This window comes from Equus asinus, chromosome 4 (genome assembly GCF_041296235.1).
Source record: "Equus asinus isolate D_3611 breed Donkey chromosome 4, EquAss-T2T_v2, whole genome shotgun sequence".
Taxonomy (NCBI): Eukaryota; Metazoa; Chordata; class Mammalia; order Perissodactyla; family Equidae; genus Equus; species Equus asinus.
The window spans coordinates 21222110-21247860 of record NC_091793.1 but is presented as its reverse complement, the minus strand read 5'-3'; the positions used below and the strand labels follow the sequence as shown (position 1 = coordinate 21247860).

Sequence of the window (25751 nt, the reverse complement as noted above, 5' to 3'; positions counted from 1 at the left end):
TTTTCTTAACAAAATGATATGACTGTTCCTGGCCTTCTCTAGATATCTAGTTAGCCTTCTAGCTAACATTCTAAAGACATGAAACAATAGATCATTTCTCTCTTGTGTTTGAGTTTCATTTGTAAATATCTTTAATATATGTGACTTGAGGTTAGGGTTAAAGTCCAAATACAACCTTTTTTTTTTTTTTTTTTTTTGATGAGGAAGGTTGGCCCTGAGCTAACATCTGTTGCCAATCTTCCTCTTTTTGCTTGAGAAGATTGTCGCTGAGCTAACATCTGTGCACTCTCCCTCCATTTTATGTAGGATGCTGCCACAGCTTGGCTTAATGAGCAGTGCTGGGTCCATGCCTGGGATCCGAACCTGTGAACCCCGGGCCACCGAAGCGGAGTACACGAACTTAACCACTATGCCACTGGTGCGGCCCCCACCTTTTTTTTTTTTTTTTTAACTTTTGAAGTCAGTAGAGTATAGTAATTAAGAGTACCTACGATGAAGTTAAATTCTGTCTACCACTTTAAACTTTGAAAACTTAACACAAGTGGTATAACTTCCCAGTGCCTCATTCTGCTCATCCACAAAATCACGATAGTTACTACCACCACCACCACTCATGGTAATAGCTAATATTTACTGGGCGTTTACTATATATGAGGCACACTTCTAAGAATTTTACGTATATTAACTCAATCTTCATAACCACCATAAGTATTATTAGTGTTACACCCACTTAAGGTGAGGAAACAGTCACAGAGACGCTAAGTAACTTGCTCAAGGTCACACGAATAAGTAGTAGAGTCAGGATTTGAACCCGGGTAGTCAGACTCCAGAGTTTGTGCTCGTAACCTTCTCCTTCATAGGGTTGTTTTGAAGCTTAAATAAAATAATCTGTGGAAAGTGTCTGTGACAGGCAGGCAGTGAGTCCCGGCTACCACAGTTAGCTTTGAGTTTATAAAGCATTTCACGTGTATTTTCTTATTTGGCGTCGTAAGTACGACAAGTGTTGTCGTGAGCATCACCAGCTCACAGACAGGAACTGAGGCCTAGTGTGGTGGCTTGCCCGAAGTCACAGAGCAGGTGAGGAGGCAGTGCCCTGGCTCTGCTCCTCCGCCACACCTGGATTCTCACGTTGATTTTAAGGCATCTCGTTTTGAGAGAGGTTAGCGGACATGTTGTTTTGGCCTGCCCAGCTTCCAGTCCAGGTTTTTTTGGGAATAGCAGCTCATGGTGCTTTGAGGACGCAATCCATCCCTGACCAAGAAGGTGGTGGTCACACGACCCCCGGTTAGGCCAGCAGGGGGTAGGCAGATAGATGTGTTCCTCCTCTAATTTGAATCTGAGGTGGAATGACACAGTGACAGACAGTCGCAGCTCCCTTATCACAGTCAGGAGTTAATTCCTAATCTGTAGACACGGGAGCTGTTCTGTTATTTGTTCTCAAGACCTGATTCTTCAGCTTTTTCTCAGTCGTGTGCCCTACCTCATAGCCTTCCAATACATTCCTATAGTATGTAATTTAAGTTACCCAAAGTCAATTTTTGTGGCTTGCAGCTGAGACTCCCTTAACACGCAGCTCCATGACATGAGGCCATGTCACTTAGAAAAGAGTTAAAATAACTGGTTAACTTTAACCTGAAGAGAAGAGGCGTCTCAGAGAAGACCTGAGGTTGTCTTCAAAGGTCTGAAGCATATAGTGTACAAAGTGTCCCTAAAAAGAATGAAGAGTAGACATTACTAGCAAACAGATTTCTGCTCAAGTTACAGCCTAAGGCAGGGCTGTCCTCGGGTGGACAGGCTCTCTTGGTCTGTGGAGGTGGATATATGCGCTAGAATTGTTCAAGCCAAGACGACATGGTCCCCTAGGAGGAGTAATGTGGGTTTTAATAATCTAATGGGTAGTTGTACTAAATGACCTGTAAAGGTCGCTCCAGTTCTGAGGTCATGCTTCTCTGATTGAAATCTAAGTCTCCAGAGTCTCAGACCTAGAGATCTTTCTAGAACAAGACTGTTCTTGCCCTTCTCTACTTTGCCAACCTTGTCCCCCTGCCTCACCACCTATCTACTGCTCTTCTGTCTGCCCCAGGCCTCAGCTTCGCTCGGCTCCTCACCTTCTTCAGGTCTTTGCTCAGATTTCACCGTCTCATTGAGCCTTCCCTGAACACTTGATTGGAAATGGCACCTTCTGGAAACTGCCTCTCCCCTTTCCTGCATCGTTTTGTTCTCTAGCATTGTTCGTCCCCTGGCATACAATTGAGTTTCTTATTTATCTTTTTAATCACTTGTTTCCCCTCTAGAATGCCGGATCCTGGAAAGAAGAGATTTTTATCTCTTTTGAGCACTGCTGTATCCCCATCACTTAGAACAGTGCCTGGCACATAGTAGGCATGCAGTAAATAGGTGTTGAGTGAGTAAATATTTCCTCAACACAAAATCACCACTGGGTCTGCTTTGAACTCTACCTTTTTCAGTTCCTTTCCTTACTGTCTGGTACCACCTTCTTTTACTCTTCTCTGAATCACAGCATTTTAGGACTAGAAGTCTGAGATCATCCCCTTCATAAGGACTAGAGATCCCCATGTCACACAGCTCATTAATGACAGAATTGGGGAGAGAGTGATGCCTGACTGGTGGTTTATCTATCTCCTTAAACTGTGGTGCCCCTAAATCTTACTGGATTTGTGTGAGTGGTTTGTGTGTGTGTGTGTGTGTGTCTTGGTTTATTTTTGTTTTGAGATTCAAGAATAGGTAGAAAATGCTATAGGCAAACACAGGCAGTATAATAAACTTTGGAAGTGAGTTCTTTTTTTTATAGATGTACATTGCAGAATACATATGTATTTAATTTTATGAAGTGTGTATATTTAAAAGTTGCTGCAACTTTAATTTTTATAAATTATATTTTCTTTCCACATTGATTCACATAATATAAGCAGCGTTTTAACATTATATTCATTCATATTGAGAAGAACTAAGTGCTTTGGGGAAAGTTACAGGAAAATTTTACTAATCTATATAAATTATCAGAAGAAGGCATAAGTATTTGAACAACACAAGATACTATATTTAGGAGCTAGAAAGATTCAAAATAAAATATATTAACTTATTATTCTAAATTTAAAAGGTAAATCTGGAAACTCACTGAAATAACAAAAAAAACAAATTACTTTGATAAAATGAAAGATTATGACCTAACGAAGTTAGCTGGGAGTTTGTAGACTTTTCTACTTGACTGTCATGGCCAGAAAGACCAATAAATATGTCAGGCGTTGTTCAGAAATGTTTTGGAAACAAAACAGAAAATATTATCCCATCGTTTTTTAAAATTTGAGATGGCTCTGAACACTTAGTGTTTTTCTGGTAGAATATGGATTCCTCTCATTTCTCGTAAAGGACCAAATAATAAGCGTGAGAGATAGCCCTTATCATTACCTGACTTAATATGTACGTTTCTGTGCAATTTATTAAATTATATTAATAATCGTTTTATATTATGGGATCGTTTGGTAGTCTCCTTACCTGACTAGAATAAAAGTTGCGCAAGGCTGAGGTTGGGTTTGTTCACTGTTTTGTCACAGGGTCTAAAATGGGGTCTGACCCAGAGTAAACACTCCTTTATGTTGAATGAGAGAATGCCATGTGAGGTCAGAATGAAAGATTAGGACTTGTCATTGTGAAAAAGTGTGGGTAAGAGGAGACTGACTGAAATTTAAAATGGTATTATATTAATAATAGCTTTAACATATTGAGCACCAATTCTTTATTTTATCTGTAGCTGTGTAACAGTCACCCCAGAATTTAGTGGCTTACAGCAACGGTAATCATTTTATTATCCTCTCACTTGGGAGTTGACTGGGCTTCACCAGGTGGTTTTGCAAGCAGTTGCCATTGGATGGGGCTGGAGTCGTCTGGAAAGTTTCCTCATTCACATGTCTTGGGGTGGATGATGCCTATCAGCCAGATCTCAGCTGAGGCTGTTGGCTGGAACACCCACATGTGGCCTGTCCATGTGACCGTACCTACCTCATCATGTGGCACATGTGTTCCAAGAGCGAATGTCCCAAGGAAGCAAGGTAAAAGCACATGGCATTTTTATGACATGACCTTGGAAGCCACATAGTGTCACTTGTACCATATTCTTTTGGTTGAGACAGTCACAGAGCTTTTCCTGGGTTCAGAGAGAGGGGTCATGGACCCCACCCTCAGTGGAAAGAGTGTCAGTGTCACATTTTAAGAAGAGCATGCGGGATAGGTTATATTGTAGTGGCCCATCTTTGGAAAATACAGTTTCTACACCATGTTTGTATCAACTGTGATAGGAATTTTAAGTACTTTTTCAGTTCTTTAATCTGTAGATACAATACCCTAATTTTACTGATAGGGAAACTGAGGCTGTTGAGAGAGGAAAGGTTTTGCTCAAAGGCCGCACAGCTAAGTGGCAGACAAGCTGTCAAAGCCAGGCCTTCTTGCTCCCACTGTACCATGTATAAATAAGGTGAACGTAGATTTCTTCACCGAATCCGAAAATACTAAGGAAGGTATATTCATGTAGGTACCTTGTAAAACACGTGATTAACTTAGTCACTCAACAGACACTTATTGAATCCCTAGGAAGTACTAAATGCTGCATAGGATTCAGCCTTTAAGGAGCTTCCAGTCTACTATGAGAGATGAGGCACACACAACTAGTTAAATGAGATAAGTGTAAGTATGTGGCATTGGATAGGTGCAAGTAAATATTGAGAAAAAGGATTAGGGAAAGCTTCACAGAAGTGGCATTTGAGCTGAGCACTGAAAGATGGATAGAATCTTGACATTCGGACGTGGAAAGTGGCCTTCTAAGCAGAGGAAACAATATAAAGGTACAGGAGCATGTTGAGATAGCAGTGAGTGGTTGGGTGACTGAAGCACAGGGTACAGGAAGGGAAAATAAGAGCTGACTCAAAAGGTTGATTGGGGCCCACTGAAGAAGATGAGGAGGGAACCATGTGATCAGAACCGTGCTTCAGTGAATATTAATCTGGTGTTTATTTAACATGAAAGGAAAGATGGGAAATTTGGAGGCACAGAAACTTGTTAGGAGGTTTTTACAGTGGCCCAGAAAAGTAGAGCAGTGAGGGTCTGGATTAAGGCAGTGGAAATAGAGATGATTAGAGATATTTTAGAGGTAAAATCAGTAGACTTGGCAACTGATTCAGTGTGAGAATAAGAGAAAAGTAGGAGCCAGAAATTACCCTAAAGCTTAAAATCTGAGTCTCTTGGAAGAAGAAATAGGAAAACCAAACAGAATCATCTGAGATGGAATAAGAATAGATTCATTTAAAAAATACAAGTTTTGATGTGTTAGGTGACAAGTCAACTGAAGCTGTCCAACAGGAAGTTGGAAATATCAGGAGTGTTGTTATGGCTAGAGAGAGAGATTTGTAGCTTATCTGTATAGCAGTGATAGTTAAATCCCCATTAGGAACAGGAATGGATTCCCCAATAGGAATCCATGAGGAGTGGGTTAAAAAAGACGAGATTGATTTGGGGAATGTCTTTCTCGGGGGTCTGGAGGAAGACGAGGGGTCAGCACAGAAGCAGTTAAGTAAAGAAAAGCCAAGGTGGTCGTTGCCCTCAGAAGAAACCTGGGTACGTCAGCAGAGCGACATGGTACAGGGAGTTTAAGGAAATGAGGCCAAAGGAAGAGGATTCCATGTGGTGACAAGAAACCACTGGAGACCTTAGAAAGTCTAGGTGGTGAGAGAAGAAGCTAGGTTGAAAAAGCTTAAGGATTGAGTTGACTGATGAGGCGTGGGTGCAGAATTCTGCTCTGCTTTTGAAAAATATGGCAGTGAGGCAGAGGTAAAAGAGAGGGGTAGGAGGCTCGAGTGGGTCCAGCAGTAGTTGCTTTGTTTTGGTTTGTTTTCATTAAGGATACAGGAGATCTGAGTATATGCACTGGACGTGAAGCCAGTGAAGAGGAGAAGACCGAAGATGCTGTTGTAAAGCAAGTGGATTGAAAGGTTATTGTGGGTGGAGTTGACCTGGGAAGGGAGGAAGGCTACTTCTTCCTCTGAGAGGGAGAGTAGAAAGAGAAGCAGGTAAAAAGACTGAGCAGTTTTGACATGGAGAAGGAAGAAGTTGAGGAAGCTTGAGCTTAATGGCCTCAACTTCATTAAGGCAGGAAGGCAGGTCATCAGCTGGGAGTGAGTGGCAGCTGAGAGCACTTGGGGTTCTGAAGAAATGTGGGAAAGGCTTGAATGTAGCACTTTACGGAACATGACATAAAGTCAGAGATGAATGAAAGTTGCTGATAAATAGCAAAGTGAAGATAAATACTGTGTTTGCTGACTTTGTCCAGGAGGAACATGGGCAGAGAGAGCAATGAGAACTGATATGGGACTGGACAAGGCAGTGTTAGTTCAGAATGGTGGTGTACTTCCTGCTAGGTAGGAGTTAAGTTTATGGACCTGGTTGTTTCAATCAGCAGTATTAAGTATTAGATATAAAGAGCTACGCCCAAAATTGTAGATTTTCTAATGGAAGGCAGGCCCACCAAAAACGAAAGGTATGGTCCGCCTAACCCTGGGTTTACAGCGGGAGGGCAGCCTCCCATGACGTCTTTGGTGGGCTTTCTAGTTGGTAACAATGCTGGTCTGAGTGTAATCCAATTTGCCTGTTCTCATGTTTTTCCCAAGTTTTTGATTCAATTTTAGGTTTCAATAGTGGAAATAGGAGACTTAGCTTCTGGTCTGGCTGTGTCACCTACTCTCTGTATGGCTTTAAATCAGTCTTTTGACGTCTTTCACCTGACTTTCTTTTTTTGAAAAAAAAAATGAGAGGGAGATGAACTCAAAAGGATCCTTCTCTCTCTTTTGTTTATGACTCTCTGTTCTAAGGGGCTTTGCCCTGCACCTAGAAGAAGCTAATGGTCTCTAAATATAGGTGCAGGTCTGTTAGAGAAATTCATTTGCTCTTGTAATGTGGGAATTCTCTCCTAATTTATCTGTTTAATTTGGAATTTTCACAAAAATTGATGTTTCTTAATACAGTTGCTTGTGTTATGTTTTAACATTGGCTGGCTCCCACTGGGCCCCATATCCCAAGTCAAGGTCTTGTTCTCGCACATACGCAAGTAGCTTCATGGTCTTCCCTGGAAATTGTGCTGCAAAATTGACAGCTACAATTTACTAGTCAGTGTGGTATAGAGGGACAGCTTAGGATCAGTCCTCACTCACTGATGTTTGATATGGGCAAGATGCTTAACCTCTCTGAGCTCTGGTTTTCTTAGGTTTCTTAGCAGTATGGTAAATACTCAGTAAATATTATTTTTCCTCCTTTCATTGGTACTTCCCATCTCACACCTCCATCCACACTGCCACAAAGTAAGTAGGTTGGATTACTATACTTAGGGTTATTACATATTTTCATATCTGTAAATGAAAAATTCTCAGTAATTGTATAGATGGTATGGCCAAATAAATGACTTAAAGATAAGATAGTTTGTTGACCTCTATAGTTTAATCATATGAGGAATAGGGACCTTGTTGACTATACATATTTATGATCTCCTTTTAAGTGCCATAAGCTCCTGTGTTAATGCAGTCGGCCGTCTGTATCCTTGGGTTCTGTATCTGCGGGTTCCACATCGCGCATTCAACCAACCGCAGATCAAAATGTCTACAATGTTTGCGTGTACTGAACGTGTACACACTTTTTTTTGTCTTTATTCCCTAAATGATACAGTATAACAACTATTTACATACCCTTTACATTGTATTAGGTATTTTAAATCTAGATTACAAAGTATACAGGAGGATGTGTGTAGGTTATATGCAAATACTAGGTCATTTTATATAAAGGACTTGAGCATCAGCAGATTTTGGTATCCGTGGGGTGTCTTGGATCCAATCCCCAATGGATACCAAAGACGACTATATAAACTTTATTTTTTTTGTTGCCAGTCTTCTTATTTTTTCTTCTTTTTCTCCCCAAATCCCCCCAGTACATAGTTGTATACTTTAGTTGTGGGTTCTTCTAGCTGTGGCATGTGGGACGCCGACTCAGCATGGCCTGATGAGCGGTGCCATGTCTGCTTCCAGGACCTGAACCGGCGAAACCCTGGGCCTCTGAAGCGGAGCACGCAAACTTAACCACTCGGCCACGGGGCTGGCCCCATAAACTTTAAATATAAATTTCTCAGTGGCCTTTTTTGCCAGTCAGCCCTCAAGGAGCCTTATTTTCCTGAAAAACTCTTGTCTGCTATTTTTCAGAGCTACCCGAATGTTGAGTTGCAGTTACTTCTAAAGGGGTTGTTGCCCCCATCCCTGGTGGGGGGAGTGATGGGAGGTCCCTGCAGTACCTTGCCTTTGCTTTCCTTATCACCCGCCAGGTACCGCCAGGCTGTAAATCTTAGGGGAGGGACCCTGGGAAGGACTCAGGGAAGTGGCCAGATTAGCGTGGATGATTGATTATTTTACAGGAAGACCCAGAGTGCATGAGCACGGTTCAGAAGTCTGCACAGGAGAGCTTCATTTCCCTGGGGCTGCTGTGCAGGAAAGGGAGAGCCATACCTGCGCTTGCAGAATTCTGGGGTGAGGTTCCTGTTTCCCTGGTCTCTGTTTCCACAGGCTGTGCTCTGCCTTGCACAATCACACCTAACTCTTGCCTAAAGGAACACTCTCTATCTCTCGTCACAAAGAAAATATTGACTCAGGGAAGGGAGAGCAGTCCCAGCTGTAAGCCTGTGGGTGCAGGAGTGGTGCTCAAGGTAGAGTTGATTACTGGAGTCATTTTGCTCTTCTGCTGATGCCAGTTTTGGGGGAGAAATTGGCATGATATAGTTGAGAAATTTGGACGATATCATGAGTCTTCGCTTCAGATGTCTGTGGCACTAACGGAAATGAAGAGTGATATGAATGATAAACATGTTTTCAGCAAGAATGACTGCATGACTGGAGAAGGGAGCCAGTTCTAGATGATTACCACCACTAGCTGCCTTGTCATGGTGTTTGATGGGGCCCAAGTTTCAAGACTTTCTTTACATCCTGCTGAGTAATTGCTTCATTTAGCAGTACGTGCTGAGAGAAGGCAGGTGGATTCCAGGGTCTGGGGTATGCTGTGGCTGGAGCACAGAGCCTGTGTTGAGGGCAAGTGAGAGGTCGCTGTTGAGAGATGAGGCTGGAATGGTTAGTCGGCACTACTAGGTCGTGCAGGGTTTTATAAGCCACGTTAACACATTTGGACTTTTCCCTGAAGTCAGAGGGAAGAGAAGGTTTTAAAGAGAAGGAAATGATCAGTTGCATTTTTAAAGGATTTCTCTGGCTACTGAGTAGAGAGTAGATGGGGCATGGGAGGCGGGGGGCAAGACTGGAGGTAGAGATCCCCGCTGAGACTTGTAATAGCCGTGATGGAGAGGAGTGATGACAGCCCCCTTCTCTTCAACAGATGGAAGAGAAAAAGGAAGTTTCAGAAAACATTAGGAAAGGCCTAACTGTCGAGGGGCGGAGGTGGGAAGAGGAAGGAGAATCCGTTGACTCTGAGGCCCAGTTCTGGCTGGAGAAAGTGGGTGAATAGGTTGTAAGGCCAGTTTCCTGGGATAGGGGCCACTGGAGGAGGGCACGTTTCATGAGGGAGAGGATGGCTTAATTTTGGAGTGTGGTAAATTTGCAGAATGTGGAGGAGCAGTGCCATGGGCAGCTGGGTGTGCTGGCCTGAGGTTCAGAGAGAAATGTGTCCTGGAGACGGAAATCGGCGACATCTGCCTGTGGCTACTCACTGAAGCCATGAGCATAAACGGGAGCGCAGAGAACTAGAGAAGGGTCTAGGGCAGAACGTTAAGGTATGGTAAGAACCAGCAGAGGCGGAGGGGCCCGGAAAGGAGACTCAGAAGGAGCGGCCACAGAGGCAGGAGGAAAGCCAAAGGGTCAGGACACTTGCGCACCCTGAGGAGACAGTGCTTCAAGGAGAAGCACTTACCGCAGGAGCCGCTACTGAGGGGACAGGCGTGGTGAGAACTCGATGTCCTCTTTGGATCTAGTGAACATCAGCTCCAAGCATGTGCTAAGGACATGAATAAAGGAGAAACAAAAATAAGGAGAGAAGACGGAAAGAACTTGACATTGGACATTTCATAGAAACATGGCAAAAGTCATCTTGGAAAAAATCGAAATTTTGAACATCCTCATACTTATTTTTATTTTCATGTTGAACTAAATGGAGGGGGACACATTAGTCCTTTTTTTTTTTCTGTGAGGAAGATTGGCCGTGAGTTAACATCTGTTGCCACTGTTTCTCTTTTTGCTGAGGAAGATTGATCCTGAGCCAACATCTGTGCCAGTCTTCCTCTATTTCATATGTGGGACGGTGCCACAGCATGGCTTAATGAGCAGTGCATAGGTCCCTGACTGGGATCCGAACCTGTGAACCCCAGGGCTGCTGAAGCGGAGCATGTGAACCTAACCGCTGTGCCACTAGGCCAGCCCCATAGTATTTTTATTCTGTGGCTATCTAAAGGTCTTTAAAATTTTTTTCATCTTTAGCTTTATTTGTTTGAATAGGTAATATATTAAATAGTTCAAAATTGAAAAGGTATAAAGAGTATTAAGTAAAAAGTCTCTCCCACCCAGTTCCTCTCACATACAGCTTTCTAAATTTTATGTGGAAATTCCCCCTTTTTTGTACAAATGTTTACCATTCTTCTTACTGTTTTGCTCCTTGTTTTTTCCACTTGACAGTGCATCTTGGCGATCATTCCGTATCAATGCACAAATAGCTGACCGTTTTTTTTTTTCCAGTGGCACCCTATTGCATTATGTGGATAGACTGTAATTTATTTAACCAGTCCCCTACCAACAGATATCTAGGTTTTCTAATACTTTGCCATCACAAACAATGCTGTAGGGAGTGTCCTTGTATATGAGTCATTTTGCTGAAGTGTAGGATAAAATTCCAGAAGTGGGAATTGCTGGACCAAAGGGTGTCTGAAGATTTTAATCAACTCTGCTTGTTAGCTATTATTATGAGAAATACGTTATAGATAGGTTGTCTGATATGTTGTAGGTAGACAGAGGAATAGGGGCACCTAACACAAACCAGGCGGGGGAGTGTCAGAGAAGGCTTCCTGGAGGAGGACAGGCCTAAGCTGAGGCTTGAAGAATGAGAAGCCAGGTGGAGTGGAGGGCATTGCAAGCAGAAGGAGCCCAGCACAGGAACTTCCAAAGGAGCTTGCTGTACGTGCGGATCTTCCAGGAGTTTGGTGTCCTCTCCTCAGTCAGCTGGGCTAGGTACCAGATGTAGGGCAGATGTGCACATGAATAGATTACAGGATGAACTAAAGAACAGTAGGAGCAGGTACAAAATATTAATTCTGTCAGAGAGGGGAGGTAGGGGCATGGAAGTTGGAAGGGGAGGTGTTAGAGGAGGTCACATCTGAGTCAGAATGTGAAAGAAGGATCGTCAAAGGGGCATTCAGCTCAGTGGTTCCCAGAGTGTGCACCCTGGACCAAGAGTATCAGCCTCACTCAGCAACCTGTAAGGAAGGCACATTCTTAGGCTCTAAGACCTGCAGGCTGGGAATTGTGGGCGTGGGCCTCAGCTGTCTGGGTTGTAAGGACCCCTCCAGTTGATTCTGATCTACTCTGCAGTTTGAGAATCACTGATCGAGATCTTTGAGGAGAGGGAACAACACTGTAGAGTCAGGGAGCTGTAAGCTCCATGATGGCTGAAGTGTAGCTCTCATTTTTAAACAGTTGTTTTATATGCCTGTAGAAAGAAATGAGATAAGCTAATAAAACTGCCGCATGACATGATCAGCGGAAATCACTTAATTTTTATAAAAAGGACGCAAGCCCTATATCCCACATTATGTGAGAATTCCAACACCCTCACCCAAATTTTTCAAATTTAACTCATTTAATCCTCATAACAACCTTATAAAGTAGGAATTATTATCCCTACTTTCAGACCTTTTCTTTGATTTTCCCTCAAACCACCCTCCAGGCTCTTATGAGTAGGGCAGGCTTTACTGAAGATACGGGATGGCAGGGGGATTTTAGCTTGCAACAACACAATATCTTAAATTGGGTTTTATTATTTATTTATTTTTAAAGGATAGACTTTATTTTTTTTAAGATTTTATTTTTCCTTTTTCTCCCCAAAGCCCCCTGGTACATAGTTGTATATTTTTAGTTGTGAGTCCTTCTAGTTGTGGCATGTGGGACGCCACCTCAGCATGGCTTGATGAGCGATGCCATGTCTGCTCCCAGGATCCGAACTGGAAAAACCCTGGGCCACCGTAGCGGAGCGTGCGAACTTAACCACTCGGCCATGGGGCCGGCCCCTAAATTGGGTTTTAGATTGTCTTTTTCTGAAGAGGCATTTGGTGTCCCCCACACCCCCCGGCCTCCCCACCCCTAGACACGCCGAGTATCAGTGTCTCCCAGGGGGACGCAGCTCCTCACCGTGTCTTTGGACTTCTCTTCTTGTCCCCTCTGTGGTCCAGGCCACCTCTGTTTTCTCTTCTCCCCTACCTCTAAATTTCTACTAATGTCTTTTGCTAGGCAGTTGACAGATCTCTCCTTTCTTCTAATCTATGCTTTCAAGGTTTACCTTCCACCTTTAAGGAGTTTATCAAGGTGTTTTCCCAAACAAAGATAAACCCCCTCTCTGGGGAGCATTCTGGAGACCACTATTAAAATAGTAATTCTTCATTATGCTATAATTATAACATAAAATTTTTTTGAACTTTTTTTTTTTTTGAGGAAGATTAGCCCTGAGCTAACATCTGCTGCCAATCCTCCTCTTTTTGCTGAGGAAGACTGGCCCTGAGCTAACATCTGTGCCCATCTTCCTCTACCTTATATGTGGGACGCCTACCACCGCATGGCTTGCCAAGTGGTGCCACGTCCACACCCGGGATCTGAACCGGCGAACCCTGGGCCGCCGAAGCGGAATGTGCTCACTTAACTGCTGCACCACCGGGCTGGCCCCTAACATAAAATTTTAAGTTTAAGGGTCATTAGATTAATTACCTTGCTTCAAGTAGCATCATATTAAACTCTAATACCAGTAATTTATTAACCTAATCTCATACTTTGATTTCTATTTACAAAGCTGACACTGTAATGTAGAAAAAGCAGATTTTTTATACAAATCCTCTCCCAAGTGAAGCAGATTTTTTAATTTCATTTAAGAAGTCTTCAAAGGGAGAGTTCCTGAGCATTGTTTTGATTACAGATATTGCTGTTAGGTGCTTAAATGTCATATCAACAGATGACTAGATTAGGAAATGAAAACATATGGCTATAAAGACTGCATAGTTACTGGGGAAAAGGCTGATAATTTAATGTTAAGTAGAGAAAAAATGTTTTAAAATCTTTAAGAACTGTATTTATGTAGAGAAAAACCAAAAGAGCATAGAAGAGAGGAAAGTGAGATTTATTGGGGTGGCAAAAAATGTGGCAGAATTTTTTAAAATTTTGATTTTCATTAATGTTGTTGTGTTAGTGTAATTGCAAAAGTCAGAGGAGAGTCCAGAACTTCTCTTCCCATGGTAAACACAGTGACTGTGCTTATAAACTCCAGAGATTTTCTTCTGACCTGTAATTTAGACTTATCCGGCTGCACTGTATTTGTGATTGCATCTTATTGTGTTCTCAGTGGAACAGAACAGACCTGTGCAAAGTGCCCAGAAGTGCTGGGAAGAAGCACTCCTGCGCCTTGGGCTCTGACAGCCGTGTCCCCCGACCTCAGCTCCCGGCTGGGCACCGAATGCCTGGGCTGTGGAGAAAACTCTGGGGACAGGAAGGCGTTTCTGTAAAAGTAGATCGGGAAATAGCATTTTTTTCCTCAGAGCCTATCTTGCAAATTGCTGTACTTTTCTGGTCTCCTGATTTGTAAGCCTCTGTTTTCCTTTAAACTGCTTTCAGCGGCTTTTGCTTTGGGGAAAGTATTGCAGTTCTGTGTAAGAGAAAGCAGCTGCAATCCCACGTGAAGTCAGTCACCTGGGGATTTTATTTAGCCTTTAAAAACAAAACAACAACAGTAGCTTGAGAACAGTGTCGCCAGTTGTTTTTCCAGTGAGTGCTAGACCGTTAGGGGGAAACTTGTTATAATAACTTGAAAGATGACAGACTTTACCTTTTAGCGGCTCAGGGAGTTCCTGCCTTCACAGGTTGCTAAGATGTCAGATTCATGCTGAGTGGTGTGAGGAAAGTCTTAGTTATGTGTGACAGGAAGGGATCCTTTTCACAGTTAGAGATAAGCTGTTTCTAATAGTCTGCACCTTTTCTTTTCACTTTTGCTTTCCTTGGTTTTGTCTAAACGTTAAATCCTGCCGAGGTGGCTCTTGGAGGTGACAAGTAGGAGCTGTGTCAGAGGAAAAGGAAGGCGAGGCTTAGAGAAGCCACGTGGCTGCTGTAAGTTCAGGCCTTCGTTTGCGGACCTTGGAAACGCTCGAGGACACGTTCATATTCCTCAGTGTTCTGTCCTTAAGCTGTAATTTTTTTTGAGATATAATTCATGCGCCATAAAAGTCACCCTTTTTTTGTTGTGTTTTACGTAGTTTTATTAAATTAAAATGGTTTTATACAATTAACATGAGCTCACTGGTCATTTTTGTTCTCTGAGATGCTAAATTAACATTCATTTACAGCATTGGGGAGAGCTGTGGTGGGCAATAAACATATCGTTTATGTTGGTCTTTATATAGTATATAAATATATATATATGTATATATATATAGTAGGACTGTGGTGCTGTGATTCAGAAAAATGCAAATAAAATAACAGATACTAAAACAGTGTTGCCAAAGGAAATGCCTAGAAGGTAAAAAGTTGGGTTCTATGAGAAACTGCTAATGGACCTCCAATATTAGTAATGGAATCCTGCTGAGAATGCACACTGTGCCTGCCAGGCTTCTGTGCAACGAGGTGAGGCCATGTTGAGGTGAGCCATGAGGCTGTGGACTGACTTGTGTCCCCACCCAATTCGTATGCTGAAGCCTAACCACCCCCTCCCCCAATGCAGCTGTATCTGGAGATAGGGTCTTTAGGAGGTAATTAAGGTTAAATGAGGTCATAAGGGTGGGGCCCTAATCCGATAGGACTGGGGCCTTATAAGAAGAAGAGATTTCTTCCCTCCTCTACCCCCCATGTGAGGACACAGCAAGAAGGTGACTGTCTGCAAGCCAGGAGGAGAGCCCTCATCAGAAAGCAAATCAGCCAGCACCTTGGTCTTGGACGTCCCAGCCTTCAGAACTGAGAGAGGAAACTTTCTGTTGTTTACACTCCCCAGGCTGTGGTACTTTGTTATGGCAGCTCAAGCAGACTAAGACACCACATGAGTGAGTTCTAGCCAATGAGGTACGAGCAGAAATGACAAGTGTAACTTCTGGGTTTGCCATTTTGGAGAATGGGCATGCCCTCCCCTTCCCCTCCTCTTTTTCTCATCAACAGGAACCTGTACATGGTGGTAGTCAGCCATGTTGGACCACTCACATGAGGACAGTGCCTTAGGGATGGACAAACTTAGAACATAACATAGAAGGGGCCTGGGTCCCTCACAACATGGATCTGTCATCCTAGGTAAAAGTCACCCTTTTAAAGTATACAATTCAAAGTTTCCAGTCTATTCACTGTGTTGTGCAACCATCACCACTATCTAACTCCAGAATATTTTTATCACCCCAAAAAGAAACCCCATACCCATTAGCAGTCATTCTCTATTTCTTCCTCCCTCCAGCCCCTGGCAACCACTAAGCTACTTCCTGTGTCTATGGATTTGCCTATTCTGGTCATTTCATATAAATGGAATCATAGAATATGTGATCTTCTGTGACTGGCCTCTTTCACTGAACATGTTTTCAAGGTTCACCCAATTGTAGTATGGATCAGTACTTCCTTTTTTATGACTGAATAATATTCCATTGCGTGGATATACACATTTTATTTATCTGTGCATCCTTTGAAGGATAGCTGTATTGTTTCCACTTGGGGGTTATTATAAATAATGCTGCTGTGAACATTTGTGTACAAGTTTCTTTCTTTTTTTTTTTTTTCCTTTTTGAGGAAGATTAGCCCTGAGCTAACATCCATGCCCATCTTCCTCTACTTTGTATGTGGGGCACCTGCCGCAGCATGGCTTGCCAAGCAGTGCCATGTCCACACCCAGGATCCAAACCGGTGAACCCCAGGCTGCTGAAGCAGAACGTGTGAACTTAACCGCTGCACCACCGGGTCGGCCCTACAAGTTTCTTGATGTAATTATTTTTGAACATAATACCTTTATACTTTTTCAAAAACAAAACATTAAAAATCAAGACCAATAAATCTCATACTCCTACCACCTAACCCAGCCATCTTCATTTTTGTGTTACCTTCAGCATGCATGTATTATCTTTTGAATTGTTGAAATCATGTACTATCTTGATGCCGATGACTCCACTTTTCTTCTGATCCCTCTTCAACCCCCCTCCAGTTGAACTTTCACCCTCACCATTAAAACTTGAAGCTCTTGTCAAGATTGCCAACAACCACCACCTTGCCAAACCACTGACCAATTCTCTGTCCCCATACTCCTTGACCTTTAGGTAGCCTGTGACACTGATGATCGCCCCCTCCTGGAAGAGCTTTCTTCTCTTGGTTTCTACACCACCACATACTACTGTGTTCCTTCTACTTCACTGACCTCTCCTCAAATTTTATTTCTTGTTTCTTTCTCTGCCTGACTTCTAAGTGTTGGAATGTTCCAGGATTGGGTCCTAGGTCCTCTCTTCTGCATTTTCTCCTCGGCCATGACATCTAGTCCTGATGATTCCCAAGTTCACATCTCCAGTTCTGTGAACTGGGCTTCTGTGAACTCCATACTCCTACACAAAGCTCCTTTCTTGACATTTCCACTTAGAGGTCTAATAAGCATCCAGCTTAACATGGCCAAAGCAGATCTCTTGATTTCTAACCCTGAAACCTGCTCTCCCCTCGGCTTTCCCTCATCTTGGTTAATGGGACCTGCACTGTTGTTCAGGTCAAAAACCTAGGAGACATCATTGATTCTTTCTTTCCATTATCTACCTCTGCACTTCCAAATTATATCCAGAATCTGGTTACTTGTAACCATCTCAACTACTTTAATCTAAGATGCCGTGTCTTAACCTAGACAACTGTTACAGCTGCCACCCTTCACCCCGCCGCGGTTCATTCTTCACCCAGCAGCCAGTGTGCTTTATTTAAAACCTAAGTCAAACCATGTTGTGCCCCTGCTCAAAGCTCTCCAATTTACAGAAATTCATGAGTGAAGTGGTTTTTTAAATCACAAAATTAGTTTTTACCAACATTGAGTATTTTATTTTTAAAAAGTTTTGTATGTATGTATATACATATAATTATATGAAGGTGCATACATTCGTCTGTGTGTGTGTATAAATGTGTGCTTCCATCACCAAAGGGACACACTTCCTTGGCTCTCTAGGTCTCAAATCCAGCACCTCCAAGAAGGGTTCATTAGGCCGTTTGGGATCAGGTGCTCATGCCTGGTCTGGTCTTGTTCGGCAATGGCTGCTGAGTCTTAAGGTTGGCACACCCAGGTCTGTGCTTGCCCAGAACCATCAGTTAGGCTCAGGGAGATGAAGTCGTGCAAATATAAACAGCTCCCCAGAACTGTGCTGTTGGGAAGAGTGAGAAAAGGACACAGTTTCAGAAAGTGTGGTGGGGATTGCTGTTTTCCAGACACCCAGAAGAAGGGAGAATATGGAGTAAATAAAATGCTAGTTATTTATTACCATGGTATGAAATATGACTTTTATTTACTTTTTCCTCATCTGCTCTTCATTCATTCGTCTAATTTATCTAACAAATGTTTATCAAGAGACTTCTGAGTGCCAAGGATGTAACGAGAAACTGGGTGTAGTCTAGTCTAGAGGGGTCAGTTGGCCAAAAGAGAAAAAGCGATAAAAATGCTCTGGTGATACGTGCTGTGATGGACTTATTCACAGGGCTTTATAGGAGCATAGAGAGAGAACTTCAACTAAAGGCGGAGAAGGGTCGTGCAGGTTATAGTAGTTATCTATTGATGTGTGACACATCACCCCAAAACTTAGCGGCTTAAAACAACGTAATCATTTATTATCTCTCAAGGTTTCTGGGGGTCAGGAATTCAGGGGCGTGTTGGTTCAGATTCTGAGAAGAGGGTCGCTCACAACTTTGCAGTCAGATGCTGGCTGGGGCTGCAGGCATCCGAAGGTTTGGGACCAGGGGATCTACTTCCAAGGTGGCTCACTCGTGTGGCTGACAAGTTGGTGCCTCTCCGTGGTGTCCTCATCTCATGGCAGCTGACTTCCCCCAGGACGAGTGGCAGGAGAGCTCAAGGGGGAGCTGCAGTGCCGACTATGGCCTGTCCTTGGAGGTTACACACGGCCACTCTGCCATATTCTGTTGGTCACAGAGGTTAGCTGTTGCTCGGCGTGGAGGGGCCTACACAAGGGTGTGAATACCAGGAGGCTGAATCATTTGGGGCCATCGTGGAGGCTGGCCACCACAGAAACCTTCTTTCTGTGAAAACATGTCGTTTGAGTTGAGTCTTCAAGTATGAATAGGAGTCTGTCTGACAGGAAGGAGAAGACCGTTAGAGACAAAAGGAAGGCAGCATTTGGGCAGCTGGAATAGGTCAGCCAGCATGACTGTAGTGTAGGGTAGAGTGGGGATGGTGAGAGAGGAGCAGAACCAGGTCCTGTAGAACCTCATGCTGTTAGAAACTGTGGCCCATGTTCTGGGGATATGGCACGTCATTGCCAGAGTGAAGCGGAAGACGCAGGGATCAGATTTGCATTTGAGAAAGATAATGTCGGCAGTAGGAAGCAGCTGGAAATAGGAGTCTGGAGCTTGGGAGAAACGTGTCAGCAGAGGAGGGAGTTGACAGGTGGTTGTGAAAGCTCTGGCAGGGCACGAGATTGCCCAGGAATAGCTCCGAGTGAGAAGAGCAAGGGCAGAGGGTGGAGCCCACACACATTTTAGAGGTATGCTGAGGAAGAGAAGCCAGGAAGAACCCCAATGTTTTTGTACCCTACCTTGAAAAAAGTACTCATGTATTTTCCAATAAATGTTCATATCCCATTGAGCATTTATTGTCTGATTTTACTTTTTTTAGCATCTGTAGTAGCCACATTATCATCTTACTCCAGCCTTTCTCGGACTTTCCTGGCTTTGCACTTCTCTCTCCCAGTTAGTTACTGATAGACTTCAGTGTTCTGTCATTTCCTCGTGGAAAAATAATAGTCTTCAGGATTGCAGAGGCCTCTTAGAATACAAGTATTTTTGCTTTTGCTGCTTACAGCTTTCATGTTCCCTGGCAAATGCGTGACCAGCTCTGTGGTTGTGGCAGCTCTGCTGTATCATCAAGAAAACAGACAGGGGGGCTGGCCCCGTGGCCGAGTGGTTCAGTTCGCGCGCTGCGCTGCAGGCGGCCCAGTGTTTCGTTGGTTCGAATCCTGGGCGCGGACATGGCACTGCTCATCAGACCATGCTGAGGCAGCGTCCCACATGCCACAACTAGAAGGACCCACAACAAAGAATATACAACTGTGTACCAGGGGGCTTTGGGGAGAAAAAGGAAAAAATAAAATCTTTAAAAAAAAAAGAAAACAGGACAGGGGGTTAAGAGTAGATGAAGGACTGGATCTCGCTGATCTGCATCAAGAGGCCACACACACGGGCGTTTACAGTGACATCTGACGGGCTCCCTCGTGAATACAGTTTGTCTGTGTAGCATCGGCAAACTAGAGAGAAATGCACTGGAGGCAGAGTAAAAAGACTGACTCCTTTAAGCATGTAAATTTAATGTTTAAAAATTCCTTCTAGAGCACCCAGAGTTGCTTGCATCAATCCTGTTTTTCAGAAGTGTCTGCCTCTTGGTACCTCTCTGACAGCAGCAGGGCAGCCAGTGACGTGGCTAACTCCTCAGCTGCTTCCGCCACCTCCTGGATGGCTGCTTGCGGGAAGGTTTCCATAGCAACCAGAGGCAGGAAAAACCTGCCTGCCCAGCTTAGCAGTATCTCATCCGGCTCCTGTTCGTGGAGACTCTAGGGCAGTCAGTGGGAGACGTGGCATATATGTACTATTGTAGAGACTCTTTAAAACATATCCAGAATCTGACCATTTCTCGCTGGTCCTGTTGTAGCAAAGCCAACATCGTTCCCGCTGGCGTTGCCACCACCTCCAGCCTTGAAGTCTTCCCTGCACAGCAGCCAGAGAGGGCTTTCAGAACCTAAGGCAGGTTCAGGCTCCCTCTGCTCAGAACCCTCCTGTAATGTCCCAGCTCACTGAGAGTAAGATCCAAGGTCTGTCTGGTGCTGTTGGGCCCTCTGTAACCCTGCTGCGTCTCCCACGTTTCCTCGCACTCTCCTCTCCTCACCCCAGCCCCCTGGCTGCCTTGCTGCTGCTTCAGCCTGCCAAGTGTGCTCCTGCCGTGAAGGCTTTGCACTTGGTGTTCCTTCTGTCTGGATCGCTTTTCCCTGAGATACCCACATGACTTGATCCCTCACTTGTCTTTGTTTGGCTCAGGTGTCACCTTATCCTCAAAGAGCTTTTCCTAACCGATTTATACAAATAGCCCCTCTCTTCCAATACTCTCTGTACCCTCATTTACTTTTCTCAGAGTACACAGTCATCATGATCTGACACAGCTGTTTTTGTGTTCATTGTCTGACTCTCTGCTGTAATGTAGTGGCTAGGACTTCTGTTTTTCACTGTTGCATCTCAGCCCTTAGAACCACGCCTGGCTCAAGGCACCGCTCTATAGCTGTTTGTTGAGTGAGTGAATGAGTGGGAGGCAGGCTAAGGTCAGGAGGGGGATCCGCTTATTGAGAATTTTCTTCCCAGCCCCCTCAGTCCTCCACAGCCAGAGACAGCTCATTTCCTTTACCACAAGCAACACCTGCTTCCTTCACACTTTCTCTGCCCTTCCAGAAGAAACAACAAGATCACTACCTCTGGGGCCTCAGTGAGGAGGAGTCTTTCTCACGATCTCAACTGGCTTAAATTATGTTGAAACATAGGAAATTACCATTTGTATAGGTTGTAATGGAGGGACATCAGTGGTATCACATGGCTTTTAGTAAACCTCAGTGTAGAGGGCCCAGACATTAACAATAAATTTCTAGAAATTATGAGGACTACTACTAATTGCCTTGTGCTTCCTGAGTACTTGTTGTGTGTCAGACGGTGTGCTAAGGGCCTTATTTGCATTCTCACTTAATCCTCATAGCCACCGTAAGACATAGATATTTTTATTCCACTTTATGGATAAGAAAACAGATTCAAAGAGGTGAAGTGAGGGGCCAGCCCGGTGGCATAGCGGTTAAGTGCACACATTCTGCTTCTCAGCAGCCTGGGGTTTGCCAGTTTGGATCCTGGGTGCGGACATGGCACCACTTGGCAAGCCATGCTGTGGTAGGCGTCCCACATATAAAGTAGAGGAAGATGGGCACGGATGTGAACTCAGGGCCAGTCTTCCTCAGCAAAAAAAAGAGGAGGATTGGCAGTAGTTAGCTCAGGGCTAATCTTCCTCAAAAAAAACAAAGGTGAAGTGAACTTGCCTGAGGTTATAACAAGTGAGGAGCAACAGAGCTGGGGTTGGAATCCACCTCCATCTGACTGGAGACGTCTTCACTTTAACCGCAGTGCTGTCCAGCCTCTGCACTAAGGCGGGGCAGGCAATGAGCTCTGAAGCCGCCCCCTCCTCGACTAGCACCATGGCGCAAACGCCCTCCCGGGGCTCCAGGCCCATGGGTGGCATAACCGAGCACAGGTTATTCTCCCAGGGCTACCTGGCTGGTGGCTGTGATGTCGTCTCACAGGGTGGGTGGCGGGCAGCGTGTGTTGCAGGAGGCACCGTTGCTGGAGCCTATTTGGAAAACTGTGCAGGTCCAGGTCTTTTCGAGGCTTACTTTCTCGTATATAGAGAATAGAGAGATCTACTTCAAAAGGTGTCATGAGGATTGAATGACGACGTGATTCTTAAAACTGCTAGTCCCTTTTAGGTAAAAATATGTAGTGCTCCATCCAGCGCCGAATTCTGATTCAGACCAGGCCCCACGTATCTGTTACACTGAAGGGAGACAGGATGCTTTCACGGTGGTCCTCCTGCAGCACAGATGAGCCTCGGCTGCCTGAGCCAGTCGGGAAGGCGGCTTCTCCGTCTGGCTCTCAGCAGGGCTTGGAAGCAGGAGGGAGGGGCTCTCCCAGGTGGGCACCAAAGCCTCCACCAGGGGCATTTCGCCCCGACTTCGCATGGTCAGGGTGTCTGGGGGTAGGAGTCGAGGTTGGTGACCCAGCTGAGCTGCCCTTAGGAGCTCTTTTGCCCCCAAATTTGCAAATATGTCTTTAAAGAGAACTGGGATTTTTTTTCCTGTGCCCGTTTTCAACAGACGCTCGAGTTAAGGGCCCACAGGGTGATGTTTCCTCACAGCTCCCTTGAAGCGGTTGTGACTTTCCTTTTGGGTTTCTTCTTCTTCTTTTTTATATATATATATTTATAATATCGCCTACCTTTCCCTTAATATACATGGGTTTTCTGTACCTCTGTTCCTTTGTGTGTGCGTGTGTGTGTGTGAGAGAGAGAGAGGAAGATTGTCGCTGAGCTAACATCTGTGCCGGTCTTCCTCTATTTTGTATGTGGGATGCTGCCACAGCATGGCACCTGACAAGTGGTGTAGGTCCGTGCCCGGGATCCAAACCTATGAACCTCAGGCTGCCGAAGCAGAGCACACAAACTTAACCACTATGCCACTGGGCCAGCCTCCCTCCTTTTTGGTTTCATTTTCTTACCTGACCCTTCTGGCTTACCCAGAATCCCCAACACCAGAGTTCTGTGGCAGATAGCCTGGAGAAGACTGGGGCTGCTGTGGACCAGAGTAACAACTGTCACTTCCAAGCTCTCGTCACCAGAAAAATGGCAAAAGGAGGTTTTTCTTCTAGGTAAATGTGATTTCAAGGAAAAGACAACTTGTCCTAAAATATTGAACCATATCTCCTTACTGTTACTTCACATTTATTTCTGGAGTCAAAGCTTTTCATTCACAGTTATAAGTAAGAGGCTATTCAGGAAAAAGACTGAGAAAACTACTCTAAAACTGCATTTCTGTTGAAGCTCAAGCGGGTGATAATAGACTCTTTCTGGTTCTAATAGGGCAGGTTAGAAAGAGAGAGTTAGAAAGCCAGAGGAGCCACTTGTGCTGACACCCCAGATGATGGCATTTGTTTTTTTAATTGAGATATAATTCACATACTATAAAAGTCACCATTTTTAAAGTGTACACAGTACGGTGGTTTTAGTATTTCGTACTGTTGTGCAGCTGTCACCACTATCCACTTCCAGAACATTTTTCATCTCTCCAAATAGAAACCCCGTTAACAATTCCTCTGCATTCCCCTCTCCCCGTCCCTTGGCAGTCACCAATCTACTTCCTGTCTCTAAGGATTTGCCTCTCCTGGACGTTTCATTTGAGTAGAAGCACACAATATTCATCCTCTTGTGACGCTTCTTTCACTTAGCATGATGTTTTCAAGATTCATCTATGTTATAGCCTTGTTGGTTCTTCCTTCCTTCTCACAGTTGAATAAATTTCATTGTATAGATATTCCATACATTTTGTATATCCATTCATCGGTTGTTGGACATTTGGGTTGTTTCTACTTTTTTGGCTGTAATGAATAATGCTCCCATGAATATCCATATGCAAGTGTTTGTGTGGATACATGCTTTCATTTCTCTTGGGTGAATAACTAGGAGTGGGATTGTTGGGTCCTGTAATTCTGTGTTTATCTCTTTGAGGAACTGCCAAACTGTTTTCCACAGCAGCTGCTCCTTTTTACATTCCCACCAGCAATGGATGAGGATGCAATTTCTCCACATCCTCGCCAACACTTATGATTGTCTGCCTTTTCAATGATAGCCATCCTAGTGGGTGTGAAGTGGTATCTCATTGTGGTTTTGATTCATATTTTCCTGGTAACTAATGATGTCAAGCATTTTTTTACCTGCTCATTGGCCATTTGCATCTCTTTTTTGGAGAAATGTATATTCAGATCTTTTGCCCATTTTTGAATTGGGCTATTTGTCCTTTTATGTTGAGTGCTTATTTTTTAAGAGGACAAAAAAGAGAGAGAGGCAGGGGTTTCAACAGCGACAGGAGAGATATATTGCCATTTCCTAGTTTCCCAGCCGTAGGGCTAGTGGAAAACGTTGAAGAGCAGACTGTTGGACGAGGTGGAAAATGTCAGTGTCGGGGTGAGTGGAGTCATTGACTCAGCAGCTCGGCTGAATTCCATGCAAATGATCCTCGGAGATTCCGTCTCAGGGGAACCCAGTCATGGAGGTTTTGGTAGTGGCTGGTTTTTGTTTTCTTTTTTAAGGAACATTTGCCTGAGCATAGCGCATCGGGAAGTCTGTACGTATGGTTTTCTCCTTCCTGGATAATGTGGGGGCTGAGTGGACACCCCCCTTGGCTGACAGAGCTGTTAAGAACGTTAGTATTGTAGCTTCTTCAAAGTGTATCCTCTCTCAGATGAACTCTTCAGAATAGGAGGCTTTTTAAGTCTGACTTTTCCTTCCCTTGTTGAACAGTGGCCAGGACTTCCCTCCCCTCTGCTTCTGGGCCGGCAAAACCAGAGTGGTGGGTGGAAAGGATCACAGGAGAGGAGCCGCTTTAGAATGACTTTCCCCTTTGCTCTCCTACCAGGGCTGCTGTTTCTTTATCAGATGAAGCCTGAGGAGCCTTCCAGCTGTGAGATATTAGGAGAGGAAAACTTCTGAGTCTGGATCTGCAGAAGACTCGCCTCGCCTCTCTGCACAATGTCAGGTGGGAGGAGGGCCTGGGCTGGAAATGGGGTGAGAGGCCCCCAGAGAGCAGGGGCATCTTGCCCAGGAGGACCCACCCGTGGGATGGAAGTGGGCTTGTTTGTTTTTCATATACCTTTGAGGCTCACTAAGACCATCCAGGTAAGAGGGGTAAAAAGGAGCAAGACTTCTGATGGGGCGTCGGGAGAGTCGCTGCAATCTCTTCTGAGCTCAGCTCTCCCGTTTGCCCGAGTCTCTGTCCTCCACCCTCCTTCCGGCCTACAAATCCTCATTCTTAGGTGGAGGAGGAGGCAAAGAGATGAGATTTGGTTATGTTTTCTGACATGCTCCTGTTTTTCTTTTCCTCCTCTGGAAAGTTGCACATCTCTAGGTTTCTTCCCCTCCCTCACCCATTCCGCTTGAGACGGGCAGTCCCTTCACTGCTGGTGCCTTGGGGTGGCAGGGGAATGTCCTGACTTGAATTTTCCCCCTGAACACTCTGCATTTTCGTCATCTCCTATTCCTGGTCCTCGTTGATTTTAGGAAGCCATGTGCCTTCTGCCAGTGGCCCCTTCTCAGCCCTAACTCCAAGCATGTGGCCTCAGGAGATCCTGGCCAAGTACACGCAGGTACAGCAATTTACCAGCACTCTGCTCCCAAGCTGTGGTGCCGAAGGGGACCCACACTACAGGTTCTAGGGCATAGGTGGCCACTCCACCATAGTCACATAGGGTCAGAGGCCACCCTCAGAGATGGCAGCTTAGCTCCGCCTTCTCTGTGAATAAGTCATTAGGTTAAAGTATTATGGCACTATGTGCTTAGTATTATGGAGACACAGAAATGCATAAAACAGTTCTCTTACCTTGATCTTACCGTCTTTGACCTCCATGAAGAACAGGGAAAATGCTGGGAGAATTCCAGAAGGTAGTGGCCCCCTGCAGCTG

General features: G+C 44.5%; 1 protein-coding gene across 4 annotated transcripts in view; it reads left to right on the top strand.

Annotated features, from left to right (window-relative positions):
• Positions 1-25751, top strand: part of SGSM3 (small G protein signaling modulator 3) — a 38713-nt gene that overhangs the window by 3678 nt on the left and 9284 nt on the right. For all 4 annotated transcript variants that reach the window (XM_070506832.1, XM_044779342.2, XM_044779338.2 and 1 more), the window contains exons 2-3: positions 24710-24829; positions 25351-25436. Coding sequence is in view for 2 of the 4 variants with exons in the window: in XM_044779338.2 (XP_044635273.2) it covers positions 24823-24829; positions 25351-25436 (93 nt within the window). In the remaining 2 variants the exon portion in view is untranslated. The remainder of the gene's footprint in view (positions 1-24709; positions 24830-25350; positions 25437-25751) is intronic.